The 17,127-nt window shown below is 39.1% G+C and overlaps 2 protein-coding genes and 1 long non-coding RNA gene across 3 annotated transcripts; all 3 read right to left on the bottom strand.

Annotated features, from left to right (window-relative positions):
* Positions 1–727: 727 nt before the first annotated feature.
* Positions 728–11,187, bottom strand: rabl2 (RAB, member of RAS oncogene family-like 2). Its single transcript, XM_077515772.1, has 8 exons — positions 10,590–11,187; positions 10,477–10,506; positions 5,977–6,056; positions 5,809–5,888; positions 4,185–4,296; positions 4,002–4,099; positions 3,172–3,255; positions 728–2,748 (listed from the first exon to the last, which is right to left on the bottom strand). The coding sequence occupies exons 1-8, from the start codon at positions 10,697–10,699 to the stop codon at positions 2,665–2,667; spliced, it is 678 nt and encodes a 225-aa protein (XP_077371898.1). The 5' UTR covers positions 10,700–11,187; the 3' UTR covers positions 728–2,664.
* On the bottom strand, positions 6,319–10,429 carry LOC144015624 (uncharacterized). Its single transcript, XR_013282774.1, has 3 exons — positions 9,993–10,429; positions 9,348–9,578; positions 6,319–9,075 (listed from the first exon to the last, which is right to left on the bottom strand). It is a non-coding gene; the product is annotated as an uncharacterized LOC144015624 (long non-coding RNA).
* A 916-nt stretch (positions 11,188–12,103) lies between the features above and the next one.
* On the bottom strand, positions 12,104–15,551 carry LOC144015517 (ciliary microtubule associated protein 1B-like). Its single transcript, XM_077515573.1, has 7 exons — positions 15,481–15,551; positions 14,673–14,748; positions 14,084–14,287; positions 13,869–13,976; positions 12,980–13,101; positions 12,767–12,907; positions 12,104–12,220 (listed from the first exon to the last, which is right to left on the bottom strand). Exons 2-7 carry the CDS (start codon positions 14,743–14,745, stop codon positions 12,104–12,106), a joined length of 765 nt encoding a protein of 254 aa, XP_077371699.1. The 5' UTR covers positions 14,746–14,748; positions 15,481–15,551.
* Between the last annotated feature and the right edge of the window lie 1,576 nt (positions 15,552–17,127).

The raw sequence follows: 17,127 nt of genomic DNA, 5'->3' as shown, positions 1-17,127 counted from the left end.
TGCGAGTGTGTAGTGTCTGTCTTAGTTGTCCAAAACATTTCAGAGAGCTGAGACGCCCTGAGCGCTCCCACTGATGGACGAGAGAGCACGGTTGGTTTGCGCAGGGGTGGAGGTGTGAGTGCTGAAGCGCAGCCATCAGTGGCCAGAAACAACGCTGAGGTGTGAAACCCGGAAGTCCGAGGCATCTACCCCATAGAACCCACAGAACAAGGAAGGACACTACATTAGCCACTCATCTAAATATATGACTGGATAGCCAATAGGCCCAAACTTTTGAAGTCGCTAGGCCGCCATACTGTTACTCCCAAGAACCGCTTCTCAGCATACCATCCTATACATTTACAGTATCGGAATTGGAGAACATTTGAGACAGTACTTACAGCATGGTTTATGCTTTAAATTTGTTAAACAGAAGTACTTCAGACATTCTACAGCCTGCCTTAAATAAGTGCTTCTCAATTATTTTATGTCATGTGAGTAGTTACACACACACACACACACACACACACACCACACAGAGGGAGATGAGATATTTAGCCACTGCACATACTTGTGCTACGTTGATTAATATGTGTTGTCCATTAAAAAAAAAAAAAAAAAAAAGAACATGACACCAGCAGGTACGAGTTAGTCGCTAGGACAACATGGGTAGCCCACGGGGTCTGTTCAAAAAAATATCTCACTAGTGATGGGACACTGTCATGCACTAAAAAGATTACAACAGAAGAAGACTTAATATTTCTTTATTTTAAATTAAATCTGTACACATTTCTTAACACATTAAATAGTGTATGTTTTGTTTTAGAAAAAAAATACACTGGGTTTCAAAGGGAACTTTTTTTTTAACCCAAATATTTCAATAAGGGCATTTTAGAACTGTAATGTTATACCTTGATACTGCATGAATTTTGCTCATGGTTATCATACCATCCCAATCTAATACCGGCCCATGTCTATTATGTCTACTATGATGATCATCTCAGATTCACACAAAATATATTTGGTGAGGTTTCGGTGGAAAATTTCCCAGGCAGAAGGTCTGTTTTGGAGAAAGTCAACTGTGTTACATGGTGAAGTGACATAATGTCAAGATGGGTAACAATATGGCACCCACACGTCATTATACAGACTTTTATATACAGTATACCACTTTTGCAAGGGTATCACAGTACATTAATTGCTAGCAGGGGCATTTCTGAAGCTGGCTCATACCTCAAATTTTGGCTTTCAATTCAAAGCATAAAATCAACGATGTACAGCTTCTAACTTGGAAAAAGGTTGGGGCATTCCTCAGTCAGGGTGCCACTATACTGTAGTTGCACATGAAATCTAGTTTGTTTTTGTCAGGATTATGCTAAAATATACAGTATGTATGTGCCCGGAGATTGGCTGGAGACAAGTATAGGGTATAGTCTCCTATACTCAGAAAACAAAAGGGCACTTTACCCTATATATTTAACATATAAACAACAAACATTTAATTCTATGATATATTATAAATTTTTAATACCCATAAATCCTTTTTAATTTCAATGGAAAGTTTCCACCTTTGAAAATTCCTGAAATGCAACCCCAGTAAGAAAATGCCTACTTTATACTGTAGCTCTTAAACATTCAATCTATTCTTCAAATAAGAAGCTGGTAAACAACGCACTGTTCTCAAGTCTTCCAGAAGGTAACCACGGTACAAATGACAAGGAGGAGTCCCCTTGGTTTACTACAGTCCCAACATGCACGGTTTCTAGGGTACGCATGGCACATGATGAACTAGCCGAGAAACATCTACAAATAAGATGGCTGCGTAATGCTGCCTCATAGCCGTAGCAGGAAGTTAAGTCACCAGCGACCATCTTGCGTTGCCACTCACTTAGCGTGCCTAACTTGAATGCAATGTTTTCTCTGCGGAATTTTCACATTATTTTCTGTCTCGATGGCGAAACTGACAGTATGGCATACGGTAGTACCAGTAAAAAGATTTGTCAGAATCATGTCAGAACCATTAACAATGAAATGAAAGCAAAGCTCGTCAGGGAAAGAAAAAAACAACAACAGCAAATTGATTGTATTTGCACATCAGTAATAGAAGACTGTCACTGTGAAATATACTCTGTAAATCATGAGTCATGATACTGAGGCAATGTACTCTAAATGGTCGATGCAAACAGTGAACTTTATTCCTCGCGAGGCTCTTATTATTCCATAAGGGAATCCTGACCCAAAACATGCACTCCTAACTGTTTTGAGTATTAACAAAAATAAATAAATAAAATAACATAAGTTGTAATAGTGGCAATGCAAGATGGCTGCCCTCTTACTTCAGCTGCGAGAGGCCACAGTAAATCCAGTTTTGTTTTGTTTTTTTTAACATGAGTGGTTTGCACAGCAGTGTAAAAATTTGTGGTCACGTGGCACAAGATTACAAGCTCAGCTACTGCCTTATTTGCTGCATTAGCATAGCCTAGTGACTGACAATGGCGCTTTAACTACCTGCTTAGAAATTCGTATTACACCGTAAAAACTGAATTCCATCGTAAACCGAAGACCCCTCTAAACGGAAGACCATGAACGTTGAAATCACATATCCGAATTTGAAATGTCATGCATCAGAGGTCATTCAACCTATCATCTTCAGGACACGGCAGGTTGGATGCATGAGGACTTTGGTCAGGGCAGCTCAGGGCTCTCCGCCCTCTCGATGTCACCGCTTTCCATGTCCGAATGAGCTTCTTTCTTCTCAAGCTCAAACTTCTACAAAAGACAACATACCATTATTGAGGTGAAACACAATGAATTCTTCATATAACTTGTTTTCCCAAAATAAACACAATCCTGTTTTGAGGTTTGTAACACAATATAACCAAGGACCCAGTATTACAATACATACAATGCTTTTTGCTTATTTTCCAAACTGCCACACTTTCTCTTGAGGCTCCAGCATAAAAATCAGCTTTATATCTGCCATTTCTGTATAATACGTCTTCTGTGACATATTTATATATAAAATAAAATAATGAAATATGTCATGCTGTTTTTATTGAACCTATATAGTGAGTTGTCATGGCAACTTAATACACAATTGTCTTACTGAATAAAAACTTATTATTTGAGGCAACATTCCATGAGACACTTTTTCGGCAAAAATATGTGGTGTTCTAGAAGGTATCAACTTGCCTCCAGTTCTTGCATGACTTCATCCATGAAGTCACTGGGATTTTTCTTGTATTCCACGGCTCGCTTGATCATCTCTCGGAACATCTGTCGAGCACAAATCAAAGATGCAAGGATACAAATCAAAGTAGCACCCATGCTGGGAAGGTGGAGAAGTCCAGACTAATCTCCACACTACTTTGCTCATCTAACTATCACAATAATGCTCATCGGGTGTATTTTGGAAATCAATTTATTTCCAAAGCGTGCAACGAAAATATGCAGCAATGAAGGCTTCAAGATTGCAAATTTGACCTTTAATTTGAGCTCATGTTTTTGTTTTTTTTTAATCTACTGTATATGTGCCCTGTGATTGACTGGCAAGTAGTCCAGGGTATGCCAATCTGCTGGGATTGGCTCTAGCCCATCCTTGTGGCTATTGAGGACCAGAAGTATTGAAGATGGTTGCATGCAAGAAAATGTGCTTAGCTTTACTTGAATAAAATTGTGTGGTCAGTTGGGAAAATGTGGGGCCCCAAATGGGACCATCCATCCATCCATCCATCCATCCATCTTCTTGACCACTTATTCCTCACAAGGGTCGCAGGGGGTGCTGGAGCCTATCTCAGCTGGCTTTGGGCAGTAGGCGAGGTACACCGTGGACTGGTTGCCAGCCAATGGCAGGGCACACAGTGACAAAACAATCATCCACACTTACAAGCAAAACTAGGGACAATTCGGAGCGGCCAATTAACCTGCCATGCATGTCTTTGGAATGTGGGAGGAGACCGGAGTCCTGACATTAAAAAAAATAAATAAATAAAATAAATAAATAAAAAAAGAGGCCCTCATACCTTGACAACATTTGTGCCATCGGCTGCAGATACAAAGTAAAAAGGGAGCCCTTTCTTCTTGGCAAAGTTGAAACTTCGCTGGGTCACCTTCATGTCAGCTGCAGATGGAAATAAATTGGTGAGGTCATCAAGCTTTTGCTGTCACTGTTAGTTACGTGGAGTTGGAAAACAACTGTGACCCACCATCGATCTTGTTGGCCACCACACAACAGGGAATCTCGGGTCTGTACTCTCTCAGCTCCTGGTACCAGTTGGCCAGATTCTTATAAGTGATCTTCCTCTGGATGTCGAAAACCTTACGCGTGGAACAAGACAAGAGAGATGTTATTTGGAATTAGCTGGAATTGGAATTAAACATGTAGTGTAAATCCAGCCAAGGTGTGCAGGCAATGTTTGAAGAAATATTTGAGTGTATGTTGGAACTATCTTAAATGATGCTCATTGGTCACCATTAGGGCTGTGCAATGAATCGAAATGTAATTACAATTTCAATTATTACGCTCCACAATTACAAAATCATCAAATTCGTTAAAAATAATAATAATAATAATTTTGTAGTTGTTTTAAATGTATACATTTACATCTTTTTTAAATTTTAAAATAACTAATTTAATAAATTTTGTTTGATCCAAAAGTAACTTGCATAATTGTGGTGTTTCAAATAATTTGATTTGTCTTAATATATATATATATATATATATATATATATTTTTTTTTTTTTTACGTTTAAACATTTTCTTGTTTTATACCAGAAAATAAATGATCATCTTACTACAACAATGCACATTCTGCACTCCAACTTCAAGTTTTTGGCAACATAAATAAATAAATAAATACATAAATAAATAAATAAATATTATGATAAATATATACTATTATAAATTCTGTTTGGTCCAAAATGAACTTACATATTTATAGTGTTTCTATTTTTTAATTGGTCTTAATATTTTTAAGTGTAAACATTTTCTTGTTTTGTACCAAAAAATAAATAATTGTCCTTCTACACAGTGCACAAGCTGCACTCCAATTTCAAGTTTTTGCCAACATAAATAAATAAACACATAAATATATATTATTATAAATTCTGTTTGGTCCAAAGGAACACACATAATTATAGTGTTTCTGTTTTCTTGTTGTTTTTTTTGTTTTTGTTTTGTTTTTTTAACTCACTGCCAATGACGACTATAGACGTCAAAAATCCAAGAAAATAGCCAGTGACAAATTTTGACAAGAAATTTGAATTTAGTTTTAGTTATTCATTGTTTTCATTCATAGTTATTAATCCCCATTGTTATTAATAACAACAATGACAACAATTTCATTGCTAAGTGCTACCGTCGTGCATAGTGATCGGTCTTGGTCTTACTGAGACCACAAACTGGGTCTCGACCTCCAGAAGTCAATTTAGTCGACTAAAATTGCTCCTTATTTTTGTTGACTAAAGTTGGATTAAAACTCAAATACAATCAGGTGACTAAGTTATGACTAAGGCTTTAATTATATTTAGTCAGAACACTATAACTAAAACTAAATTGAAATTTCTTTTTTTTAATAAAAATTTTAATTTAATTTTATTTTATTTTTTTCTAAATTAACACTGGCTGTTTGCTTGGATTTTTGACGTCTATAGTTGTCATTGGCAGTGAATGAGTTAATGGTCTGAATATTTTTAAATGCCTAAAACTTTTCTTATCTTGTGCCAAAAAATAATTGTTTGAATTATCATGATTTGAGTTATTGTCTAAATAATCATGATTATTATTTTTTCCATAATCTAGCAGCCCTACTCACCATGCATGTGTCTTACCATGATGCAAGCGTGTGCTTTGTGGTAGTATGAGGGATGCATGCTCTGAAACCGCTCCTGACCAGCCGTGTCCCAGAAATCTGTTGATCAGATCAACGTTAACTACAACCTGTCGAGACAAGGAAGGGTCACAAAAAGTGTGTGCGTGCGTGCGTGCGCGTTACATACCCACTGCCACCGTCCTGTTGGCCACAGTGGCTGTGTGTTTGTAAAGTGTCAAAGCATACGTTGACAACTGTTGCGGGCGACTGAAGGAAGAATTAAGGAATTTTGAAATGCTATGTTTCCCAAATAAATGGCACCGACTCAGCTTGCCTCATTTTGGACGGAAATTTAGGCTGGAGGAGTTTAACACTGCAGAGTCAAGAGAACATCTACTTAAATATAGATTGTGAGTTCTTTTGCCACCTCTTAATATTAGTAGCAATAAGTTGTAAGCAAAGTGCAGGAGCCCCCAGTACTTGTAATTTTACAGGCGTTTTTTTTTTTTTTTTTTTTTTTTTTTTTTTTTGTTATCTGTACTTATACCACTACTACTAAAGGATTAAACTACCACTAATTTCCACATCCACCAAAGTGGGGTGAAATTTGTTCTCCGCATTTGACCCATCCTCTGAGGGAGCGGTGAGCAGCAGGGGGGGGGCGCGCTCTGGAATCATTTAGTGATCTATCCCCCCAAATTCCAACCCTTAATGCTGAGTGTCAAGCAGGGAGGCATGGGTCCCATTTTTATAGTCTTTGGTATGACCCGGCCGGTGGATTGAACCTACAACCTCCCAGTCTCAGGGTGGACACGCTACCACTAGACCACTGAGCTACTACTACTAGACTAGACCACTGAGCTGCTGCTACTGCTACTACTACTACTACTACTACTACTACTCCTAAGTACTATTACCAACTACTATGACTAATGTATTTCCATTTTGCTTTCTTGTGCTTGCTATTTAAAAAACAAAGTGTATTTTTTATTATTTTTATTTATTTATTTATTTTTTTATCTTTATGTGTAGCTTCTCAGTCATCCACGTAAGAGTGATCAGAAAGGCTGAATCAAGGCAACTGGCCTCTTGTTTGCACTTCAAATCATGTTTGTCTTTTTTTTTTTTTTTTTTTCATGTTTTCTCAGAATGTTCAAAAATGTCAAAGGTTATTGTGTTATTTGGATTTGGCTAATGATATGGGTGTTGTGGGGCGGCACGGTGGTCGAGTGGTTAGCACATCCGTCTCCCAGTTCTGAGGTCTCCGGTTCGAGTCCAGGCTCCGGCCTTCCTGGGTGGAGTTTGCATGTTCTCCCCGTGCCTGCATTGGTCTTCTCCGGGTACTCCGGTCTCCTCCCACATTCCAAAGACATGCATGGCAGGTTAATTGGGCGCTCCGAATTGTCCCTAGGTGTGCTTGTGAGTGTGGATGGTTGTTCGTCTCTGTGTGCCCTGCGATTGGCTGGCAAACAGTCCAGGGTGTCCCCCGCCTATAGGTCGCTTGCACATCGTAATGCATCATGGGAGTTTTTCCTTCGGGCGCCATATTGGGTGTCCGCCGGTTCACAAGGTACACTCGCGAGTTACACGGTAGAGCTTATCAACCTGATGTAATTTTCGCAGTATTTTCACGATTTACCGAAAGATCAAAAACAACGATACAGGCAGAAGGTGTCTCTGTGTGGCGGGATTGATCCTAATTACGTCCTGACCAAGGGTGATTTTTTTTTTGACGGAGAAAGCTTGCTGGCCAAATGTGACATCTCTGGACATCTTTCCCTACCTCGTTTTGACAACATGCTCCATAACACGCCAACAAATCCCTGGAGGCTTACAATTATTTTGTAAGCGGGTGGATACAGAGTGTAAACTTTAACATCGCATCAGAAGAAACGGTTGCTGTTGCACGTAAGTAAACCACATGGTGTTGGTAATTCTGCACACAAAAATGTTGATTTGTTCTCAGGCTTCCTGTTATCATTGTGTTTACATGCACAGCTGGGTTTACCTGATGTGGTTTTTCTAACAATTTTATAACAGGCAAATATGGCAGAGCGTATAAGAATAAAAAGTAACTATGCACAGCCTCCCTGTGGCTTAATTAAATTTAATGCTACCCTTTCACTAGTTACATGTTACTTAATCAACTTATTCTAAATGGTTAAGGTTAACCACTCTCAGAGGACGTATTTTTAGTTTCAGTTTCCAGTACAATAAAACGTGTTCATGGTAACTACTGAGCATACTGACAGCTTTTCTTATGATCTCACGGTTAAGGAGGCTGTCACAACACCCAATTTCTGTCTGGTGCCGGATGGCAACAATTCCCATCACTTATCACGACAACACCAATATTATTACCAGGTATGTATTGCTTTACTTTTTGTAGTTTCTTATTTAATTCTATGTTTCATATTTTAATTACAATGTTTGTAATATTTTCAGATTCAGGCACAGATGAGTTTAACTGGACGGGACTTCTGCGACTTTGTGGTGTGGACAAAGTGTGATTGAGCGAGTCCACCCAGATCGCTCGTTTTGGCCAGTTGGAAAAGCCAGAGTTTTTTTTTTCCCAAAATCCCCTCCTTACCTGAACTGCTCGGGAGAGCATTTACTAGATCAGCAGTGGACTTCCAGTGTTCCTGCTCAGCCGCTGTCACCTACCACTTGCTCATGTACTTCAAAGATGCGGAATAAAGTAGTTTTTTGTGCTGCAGCAGATTGTAAAATCAAATGATATCACTTGAAGTGTGCCAATCTAGACTGCCAAAAGGACAGTGGTTTTGTGACAAGTGTGAAACAAGGATTATTGGGAAAACTGTAACACAGTACTGGTACTTGTCTTACATTAAACAAATTTAAAAGAGAGCAACTTTTTCCTCTGTACATAGCATAATGAAAGTCATTGCGTACCCCATCAACATTACATCATACCGTCATCTCAGGATGGTAGGCACCTGTGCTAAAATAAACTACATTAATTAACAGTTCAATTTTTAACCCTGAAATTACTACATCTAATCATTATTCACTTCATTTTTTTGTGCTTTTAGAAATAATAGAGATTTATGCCATTACTTTAAGAGGGACCATATTGCACATTGAGTCAAATCCTGTCATTTGTATTATGTATAGCTTTGTAAACAAACCCAACAATAGAATTTGTATAAACGCTGCCTTTATTAGCGCCAAACAAACAGTCGCATGTTGTCCTCCTCCAATGCTTTGATGCTCGCCTTCGTTTCCATCATGTCATTGGCAATCAAGTCGGTGTGGCATGAGATCCCTAAAGAAAAAAATAAAGAAAAAATCACAAAAAAATACGGTACCAGTAATAGGTTTAATATAGTAAAGTAGTATAGTTTTTTTTGTCAGTGTAAAAGAAATGTACACATTTTGTTGCATTTTTTAATGTATGAACATTGCTACAGGCAAATACTTATTTCTATAAACACTTCCAAATGTCTCTAAAATATAAGGTGCGTGTACATACACAAACAAACACATACATTCACTCATGCATACAATATATCATGTAATGAATTCTGAGTGGCATACCAGAGTCAATGATGTCAGCAGTACTTGAGGGTACAGGTTACTTGAGCCATCTGGCTGCATAACTGCAACAATCTCTGCCACTTCGAGTCGTCTTTTCTTTGCTTGTCTCTCCTGTGCACGTTCATATCTTGGCACCGACTGGGCTGAGACATAGATGTTGTAACTTGGGACCCAACTTTAATGTTGGAGCCCAGTCGGGATGATTGGACAGAAAAACGGGCGCAGGGCGACCTGTTAAAATAAACAAATATATAAACAAATAAAATATGGAAAGACTGGTTATTTTACTGCAGTAGGGTGGCCGTGAATAAGTTCTTTAGCATGATGTGTAGGCTACCGGGGGTCTGTTTTCTTGCATCACCCCCGGGGGTCTGTTTTCTTGCATCAGCCCCTTCTGTCTCTTTTTTTTCCAAGTTTACATTTTGCCACCAAAAAACATGTTATCGGCATTAAAAGCCCAAGACTAATCAATCCAATTTCAGCAGTAAACACTTTGCACTGGCACTACTTGGGTGAAAATGTTCGATGTTAGCTTTCGGCTAACGTCCGCTAGCCAGCTTGTACTACCGAACTTGCTTGCTCATGAATCCAAAACATAAGCAACGTTTTTAATCCTCATGCATTAAATAAAGGTAAACAACTTACCGCTCACAAAGTGATCGCTGCACACACGAGCCCAAAGTAACGACTTCCCTCCGGAGTCCGCACTCCTCTGTCTCCAGGCCCTGGTTCCTAATTATTTTCGGAATTCGGAAAAAAGACCGACCATTTTCCCCCTTGGCTTTGTTCGAACAGCCAACGATGCAGCAACAATGTACCATTTTAAACGCAGAAAACAAACGTGATAGATACGTGTTAGACCGAATCGCTACGTAAATGGAGGCCACCCAGCATGGCGACTACGAGAAATCCGAGGCGGAAGTGACATGTGCAAGCGACCTATTGCCCAGAGCCAGCTGAGATAGGCGCCAGCACCCCCCGCGACCCTTGTGAGGAATAAGCGGTCAAGAAAATGGATGGGTGTTGTGTGGTGGTCATTCACACACCATTGTGGTTGCAAAGGGGAATACGCCTTTGAGGGACGTTACAAGGCAATGTGATGGTAAACCAATACTTCCATGAAGGATACTATTCATCCAGGAGAAACCTCTCCATCAGCCTGAAGAAGAGTAAAAAAAAAAACTTTCAAAACATGTTCACAACGACACAATTGTTGTATTTTTATATTTTTTAACAACTTACTTGGATTTACCAACGGCACTATCTCCCAGACAGATGATTTTCACTTGTTCGTCCGCATCGTAATTCTTTTGGTCCAGCTCTGGGATGTTGTCACCATCGTCGGCGGCCATTTCCTCGCCTCCTTGTGTTTTTATTCACCTCCACACCGAGTTAACGATTTCGACATTGCGAAATAGCTTCCCAAGCTAACGAAGAGGAGCTGGCCGCGTCCGCCGGCCGGTTAGTAGAATCTAATGAGCGCGTGAGTTGTTTTCGCTTCTGAACATTATACTTGTTAGTCGAGTTAGTTTTCAGCTCAAGCGAAATCAAACGGGCTGAGGAAACATTATGTCGAAATAAAACGGGCAGATTTTGTACGTAGTCTCACTTGCTAACTGGCTTGCGCCGAGTAACCGAATTCACGGAGTTAGGACGGATATTAAGTTACGTTTAACAACCACGTCATGACTATTTATCACGTATAATATTGAATAGTTTTTACCGTTGTAAAAAGTATAGCACACGTTAGCTTTCCGTTTGTGACTGCACAAATCCGTGTTGGCGGTTTCTATGCAACGGGGACGCCCAAAGGACCCCTTCCGTCTTAGACTTAGATGTTCTTACTAGTGCCGGTCAGAAAGTCCTTGGAAATGGGGCGGTCCTAGTGTTACCATGGCAACGTTTTTTTGTAAGCCTAAGAAAAAGTGGCAAAAAAGATTTTTTTTTTTTTTAAATAAAGCGTTTGAAAATTCTTAGATTGTTTTAAGAAATTTTTCAATTTTTATTGCATTGTTCAGCCACATTCATCACCTTAAAAGTTTCCATGTTATTTCATACTCATTTTACTCATTATTTACTCATATTAATTTACTTTCATACATCTTTTGTTTCAACAGGTTTGTTTGTTTTGTCTTTTTGCACAAATTATCTTTGCAACAAGACACTACAGTGGAACTAATGGGCTAACTTAACGCCTTTGTCATTTTGTATATTGATAGTTTTATGGCTGCATTAAAATCTTGGGGGTGGGGTAGTTTGGTGATTTATATGGCATGAATACTTCCATATTTATTTTTGCAGAAATTGTGGTTTTCCCAAGATTTTTGCATTTTTTTCCAAACAATGATTGTGAAAATCCACAAATATACGGAATATTTTCCTGTAATTTTTTATTTCAAAATATTCTAGAGCAGATTCCCAAAACAGGTATGAGATTAAAGTGGCAGTGTGGTATGTGATTTTCTTTCTTTAAAAAAAAAAAATATATATATATATTTTATGCAACACGGAAAAATAACCAATTAGATTAAAAAAAAATAAACACACACATAAAATGCATGGTTACATTGTGGCATGTCCGCCTAACATTTCTGGAGTTCTGGACTGGAATCTGGACTCGGGCCTCCCTGTGTGGTGTTTTGCATGATTGCCCATGCCGTGTGCCGGCTTCTCTCCCAAAGTCAGCTGAAATAGGCACTAGCTCGCCCTCGACCCTAATGAGGACAAGCGCTTTTACCACTTTTATCAGGGTGATGTTAAATTAGCGTTAATGAGCGCTGACAACGATCCACATCCGTAATAGGGATGATGGTTTGTTCTGAGTGATGTCTTCCAAAGCTGAAGGATGGGGCTTTTAGATGTGAGGAGGTGACCTAGAACAACAACAACAAAAAAACAAAAAAATCAGTCAAATAATATAACATTGATAGCAGTGTGTGTCAATTACTTCAATGCAACATACTTTATTCTTAGTCTATAGGCTACTAGCAGAGTTGCCCAATATAAAAAAAATCTTAATTATATGTATAATGTCATCTGTAGGCCTACATGTGGTTAAAAAGGAAAGTGTGTATCTGTCACAGAAATGCACAGGCGCAGTCACAGTGAAATTGATCTTCCAAAAAAAGCAATTCTACAAAAAAATGTTTGAACCTTTCATACTAAACACTTCGTCACTACTAAGGCAGTCAAAAGACATCTTACACACCTGTTAACTGATGAGCACATGCAATTTGGCTCCTACACCTTTTAAAACCAGAATATTGGCAATTATTACAGATTTGAATGCCATTAAACATATGCAAATTCCGTATATTCTCTTATTCGGGAATAAGACCCATGGGTCACCCCTTTTCTAACCTGAATTCTTGTTCATATAAACACATTTGGCAAGTCTCTTCAAAAAAAAAAAACTTTACCCTTTCAGGACAGTAGACTCCAGGTGCTGGCGTCCTTGTAATGCTTGGGGGTAGGAATTTGCGGGCTGGCATGCTGTACTCTGGAGACTTCTTTAGGTAAGTTTTGAGGTCCACAGCTTGATAAGCTGCAGGGCCTGGAGTCTGAAGGAGGACGTATCAATTAAACCAAGATGGATTTATTTATATATATAATGGGGTCTTATATATGTCTACCTTTGCCAAATCATTACAAAAGTTGCCCATTTTGGTGCGACCACAGATTGTGTGTGAGGGGACTGTAGGTATGTTCACAGTTTTTGATCCCAGAACAGGAGGTAGCATGTTGGATGCTGGACCTGCAGTGAAGACAAAATATGAAATATCACATATATTGTATCAGTGTTAAAGATAAATATCACATTTCACTGTCACTGTATCAATATTCAAGATCAGTTGCCACCCCACCATTCATGGTGGTCACATTACTTGAAAAAAAAAAAAAAAAAAAAAAGAGTAGCGAAGTAGTAAAATAAAGATGTTAAAAATAGATATTTTTCCATGATCAGGATAACATTTAATATCCTGTAAATAAAATTATTTTTTGTTTGTTTGTTAAAAATAAATAAAATAAAAATCAAGGTGGAGTATTATACAGGGGTTTTAATCAGAATTCAGTTTGTGAGGGTGCCTCATTAAAACACATTGAATAACAAAACTGAGAAACAATCGCTGAGAAGTCCCAAAGAGCATTCCTGGGTGACAGCAGAGTCACTCCTAAGTCAGTAATCATTGCCTGCGAGCTGGCAAATAAGCTACAACACAATAGTTCTCATAAAAGGATGACAAGGAAAGATGGAGAAGCCATGCTAATCGGTAAGCTAACCAAAGGTTGACATGTAATCATGAGACATCAGAATTAAGAGCTTGGGTGATAGTGTAAACTCTTCGCAGAAGTCTGCCTGGTAAAGTGGAGCCTATTAAATTTTGTATAGCAACATAGCAGGCAAGTGCCTAGTCTAAGTGTCTAGTCACTGGAGAGAAAAAAATTAGAACACAACATACAAATGCAGCAGCTGCCATTGATAAGGATTATCTATTAGTAAAATGTTAGAAACATCGTTACCGGGGGTGAATAGGTAGCTTGGTGCTACTTGTTTCCACCTTGTTGACAACGTATACGCAGGAGAAGAATGAAATGTGACCTTCTCTGCATTGGCAATGTGGTAGCAGTCTAAAAAAGAAAAAGAAAGAAAGAAAGCACAAGAAAAGTATACAATTGCTGCAAGCGTGTTTAATGTATATCATTTTCACAGTTCAACATTCATGTGTTTTGCTCACTGGGCCCAGGGAATTCGTCACGTGCCCGCTCCTTTCGACGTCTGCCGAATGAAAATGCCGGTGTTCCATCGCGGCCAGTTTTGGTGATGTTGGAGGGGATAAAGTGGGCGGGTCCTGGTGAGACGTGTGGTTTGCTAAGATGACATGTTTTGCCAAACGTGTAACTTGGCGCTTTGGATTTTGTCGGATCGTGGTTATTAGCGCCTAGATGGAACGGGAAGACAGATGTTATGCTACCACTAATCAGAATATCAGCAAAATCATATTGCTTATAACGATAATAATGACGATAATAGTAGTAGTAATAATAATACTACTACTACTACTACTACTACTAATAATAATAATAATAACAATAATAATAATAATAATAATAATAATAATAATAATAATAATAATAAGAAGAAGAAGAAGAAGAAGAAGAAGAAGAAGAAGAAGAAGAAGAATATTGTAAGAGATTTTACACTGTTGCAAAGCCAGAGAGTATCAAGAGTTTATTTGAAGTGGGCCTTGGCACGTGTAGAGTGTAAATACTGATAATCAGGAGAGTGTACTCCCTATTTAAGGAAATACACTACTTGTGTTTTACCTGTGAGTGAAGGAAGGGCATACAGTGATCTGGTGGGCCTCGCCACCACAACATTAGGCTTTTCACCAGGCATGAGCTAAATGAAGATAGTAGACACATGATTTGATAGTAGTACCCAGTATACATTTTTTTTTCACTGTACAGTACATTAACTGTTAATGTACAGGAGGTTAACATGAGCACATGGATCATATACCATCCTAAGTAGTGATCGCCAAGCTAAATGGATGGATATTATGTGAGCAACATTTCATCTAAGCCTGAGATGAAATGTTGCTCACATTAAAAAACAAAAACAAAAAAACCTTAGATTGTAAGGTATTTTTTTAATCTACACCACATAATGCACAAATTAAGCGGTTTACAAAGGCTCACATTCATGCACACATTCATACATCAATGGCGGGCTACTGCCATGTCCAGTGGGAGCAAATTGGGGTTCTGTATCTTGCTCAACAAAACTTAGACATGGGCAAGGTTGAGGACTGAACCCAGAACTTTCAGGTTGGGAGATGACCACTTTACTCAGCCATGATTCTTTCTAAAGGAATTACAACTCACTGGAATTAAATACAAATTCACTCGATCAAAAATAAATCTAAATGTTTATTGGGTGTATTCAGGAGTGTTGATTTTGTTATTTGATTTGATACTGTACATTTTCAATTATTCATATTAACATTTCATATATAAATAAATTATTGGATGATAATTTTTATAATATAATAAAACGATAAACAACTTGTAAAGTAAATTAAATAAACTTTTAACATGACAAACATGGAGCACCTTTGAGCATGCAACTAACCTGTCACGGGGTTCCCTTGGACTTCCGGTGAAATTGGAGCACGTCGAATGCTATTACATGCTAACCAGATGCTATCATGCATTTAATGCATTCTGACGCCGCCCCTTGCGTTAGACGTAATTAGAGGCCAAATGTGATGATGTATTTTGAATTAGGGTGGCGTGTGCGCGAAACACAGCACATAAAATTGCTGTAAGTAGCGATGACGTCATGGCTCCGTCCCTCCAAGGCCAGGCTGCGACTGTGTAGACTGGGCCGAGCCGAGTTTTATTCACCAGTTATCCAGCAGATGGCGCTATGATGAAAGCAAAGACAACGTTACTTTTATTGACCCATTTTGATTTTTGACTCATTTTGATTTTTGAATGCACGGGTGTTCATGCGACTTGTGTCGCCGCCAGTGGTTTAGTAGTAGTAGTAGTAGTAGTAGTAGTAGTAGTGGTAGTAGTAGTAGTAGTAGTAGTAATCGTAGCAGCAAGAGGAGCAGCAGCTGTAGTAACAGTAGTAGAACGTGCATTAAAAACGTCTGTTTAAAAAAAACAAAAAAAAACGATAACACAAAAATGGACTTGCTTGTTCAAATACAGAATGTACTGTGTTCATGAGTTCCAGCCATGCATTACTACTGTTCCTGTGTCTCCTGTGTCTTCTTAGGACCAGTGTTGGGTCAAAGGGCCAACTGGCCAAATATAGTAACGAAAGTGTAGTTTAGTTTCAATCAATCAATCAAACTTTATTTATATAGCACCTTTCCCTTTCGTTCATGGAAATGCAACTCAAGGTGCTGAACAATTAAAACATCCATAGTACAATAAAAACAAATACCCACCCCGCCCCCAACATCCCCATTATCACACACACAAAACACAACAATAATAACAACAACAACATGGCGAGGCACGGAGAAACCATGTGAGGAAAGGCACCAAGGAGGAGCTCATCCACACTGAGGGATGATGGACCACCACCACAGGAACCTGTGTGATCCCAGAGACCAGATTGACCACGGCGCCCCACACAGAGTGAAGAGCACCACATTCCCCAGGGGCCTCCAGGACGACTGTCCCACCCGCAGGAGAAGGCCAGCCACCTCTCATTTCATGAGTAATAGCAACACTGTACTTTTGCTGTACTCAAAGAAGGTAAATACAAATAATAATGATAGCAATACATACATATAATTAAAACAGGGTGGCACTGTGGTGACTGGTTAGCACGTCCGCCTCCCAGTTCTGAGGACATGAGATCGAGTCCGGGCTTCGGCCTTCCTGGGTGGAGTTTGCATGTTGTCCCCGTGCCTGTGTGGGTTTTCTCCGGGTACTCCGCTTGCCTCTCACATTCCAAAGATACGCATGGCATGTTAATTGACCACTCCGAATTGTCCCTAGGTGTGCTTGTGAGTGTGGATGGTTGTTCGTCTCTGTGTTCCCTGCAATTGGCTGGTCACCAGTCTAGGGTGTAACCCCCCACCCCCCAATTGCCCGAAGCCATGACCCTTGAGAGGTTAAGAAATTGGATGGATGGATGGATGGATGGGTGGATGGATAGATGGATGGATGGATGGATGGATGGACAATTAAAACAGATGAGCCTTGCTGCTCGACATTAATTATATGGAGATAAACTACATCACCGGGCCCTGTTACG

Source organism: Festucalex cinctus, chromosome 3 (assembly GCF_051991245.1).
Source record: "Festucalex cinctus isolate MCC-2025b chromosome 3, RoL_Fcin_1.0, whole genome shotgun sequence".
NCBI classification, from domain to species: domain Eukaryota; kingdom Metazoa; phylum Chordata; class Actinopteri; order Syngnathiformes; family Syngnathidae; genus Festucalex; species Festucalex cinctus.
The sequence above is the reverse complement of the archived record's forward strand: the minus strand, read 5'-3'. Positions and strand labels throughout refer to the sequence as shown.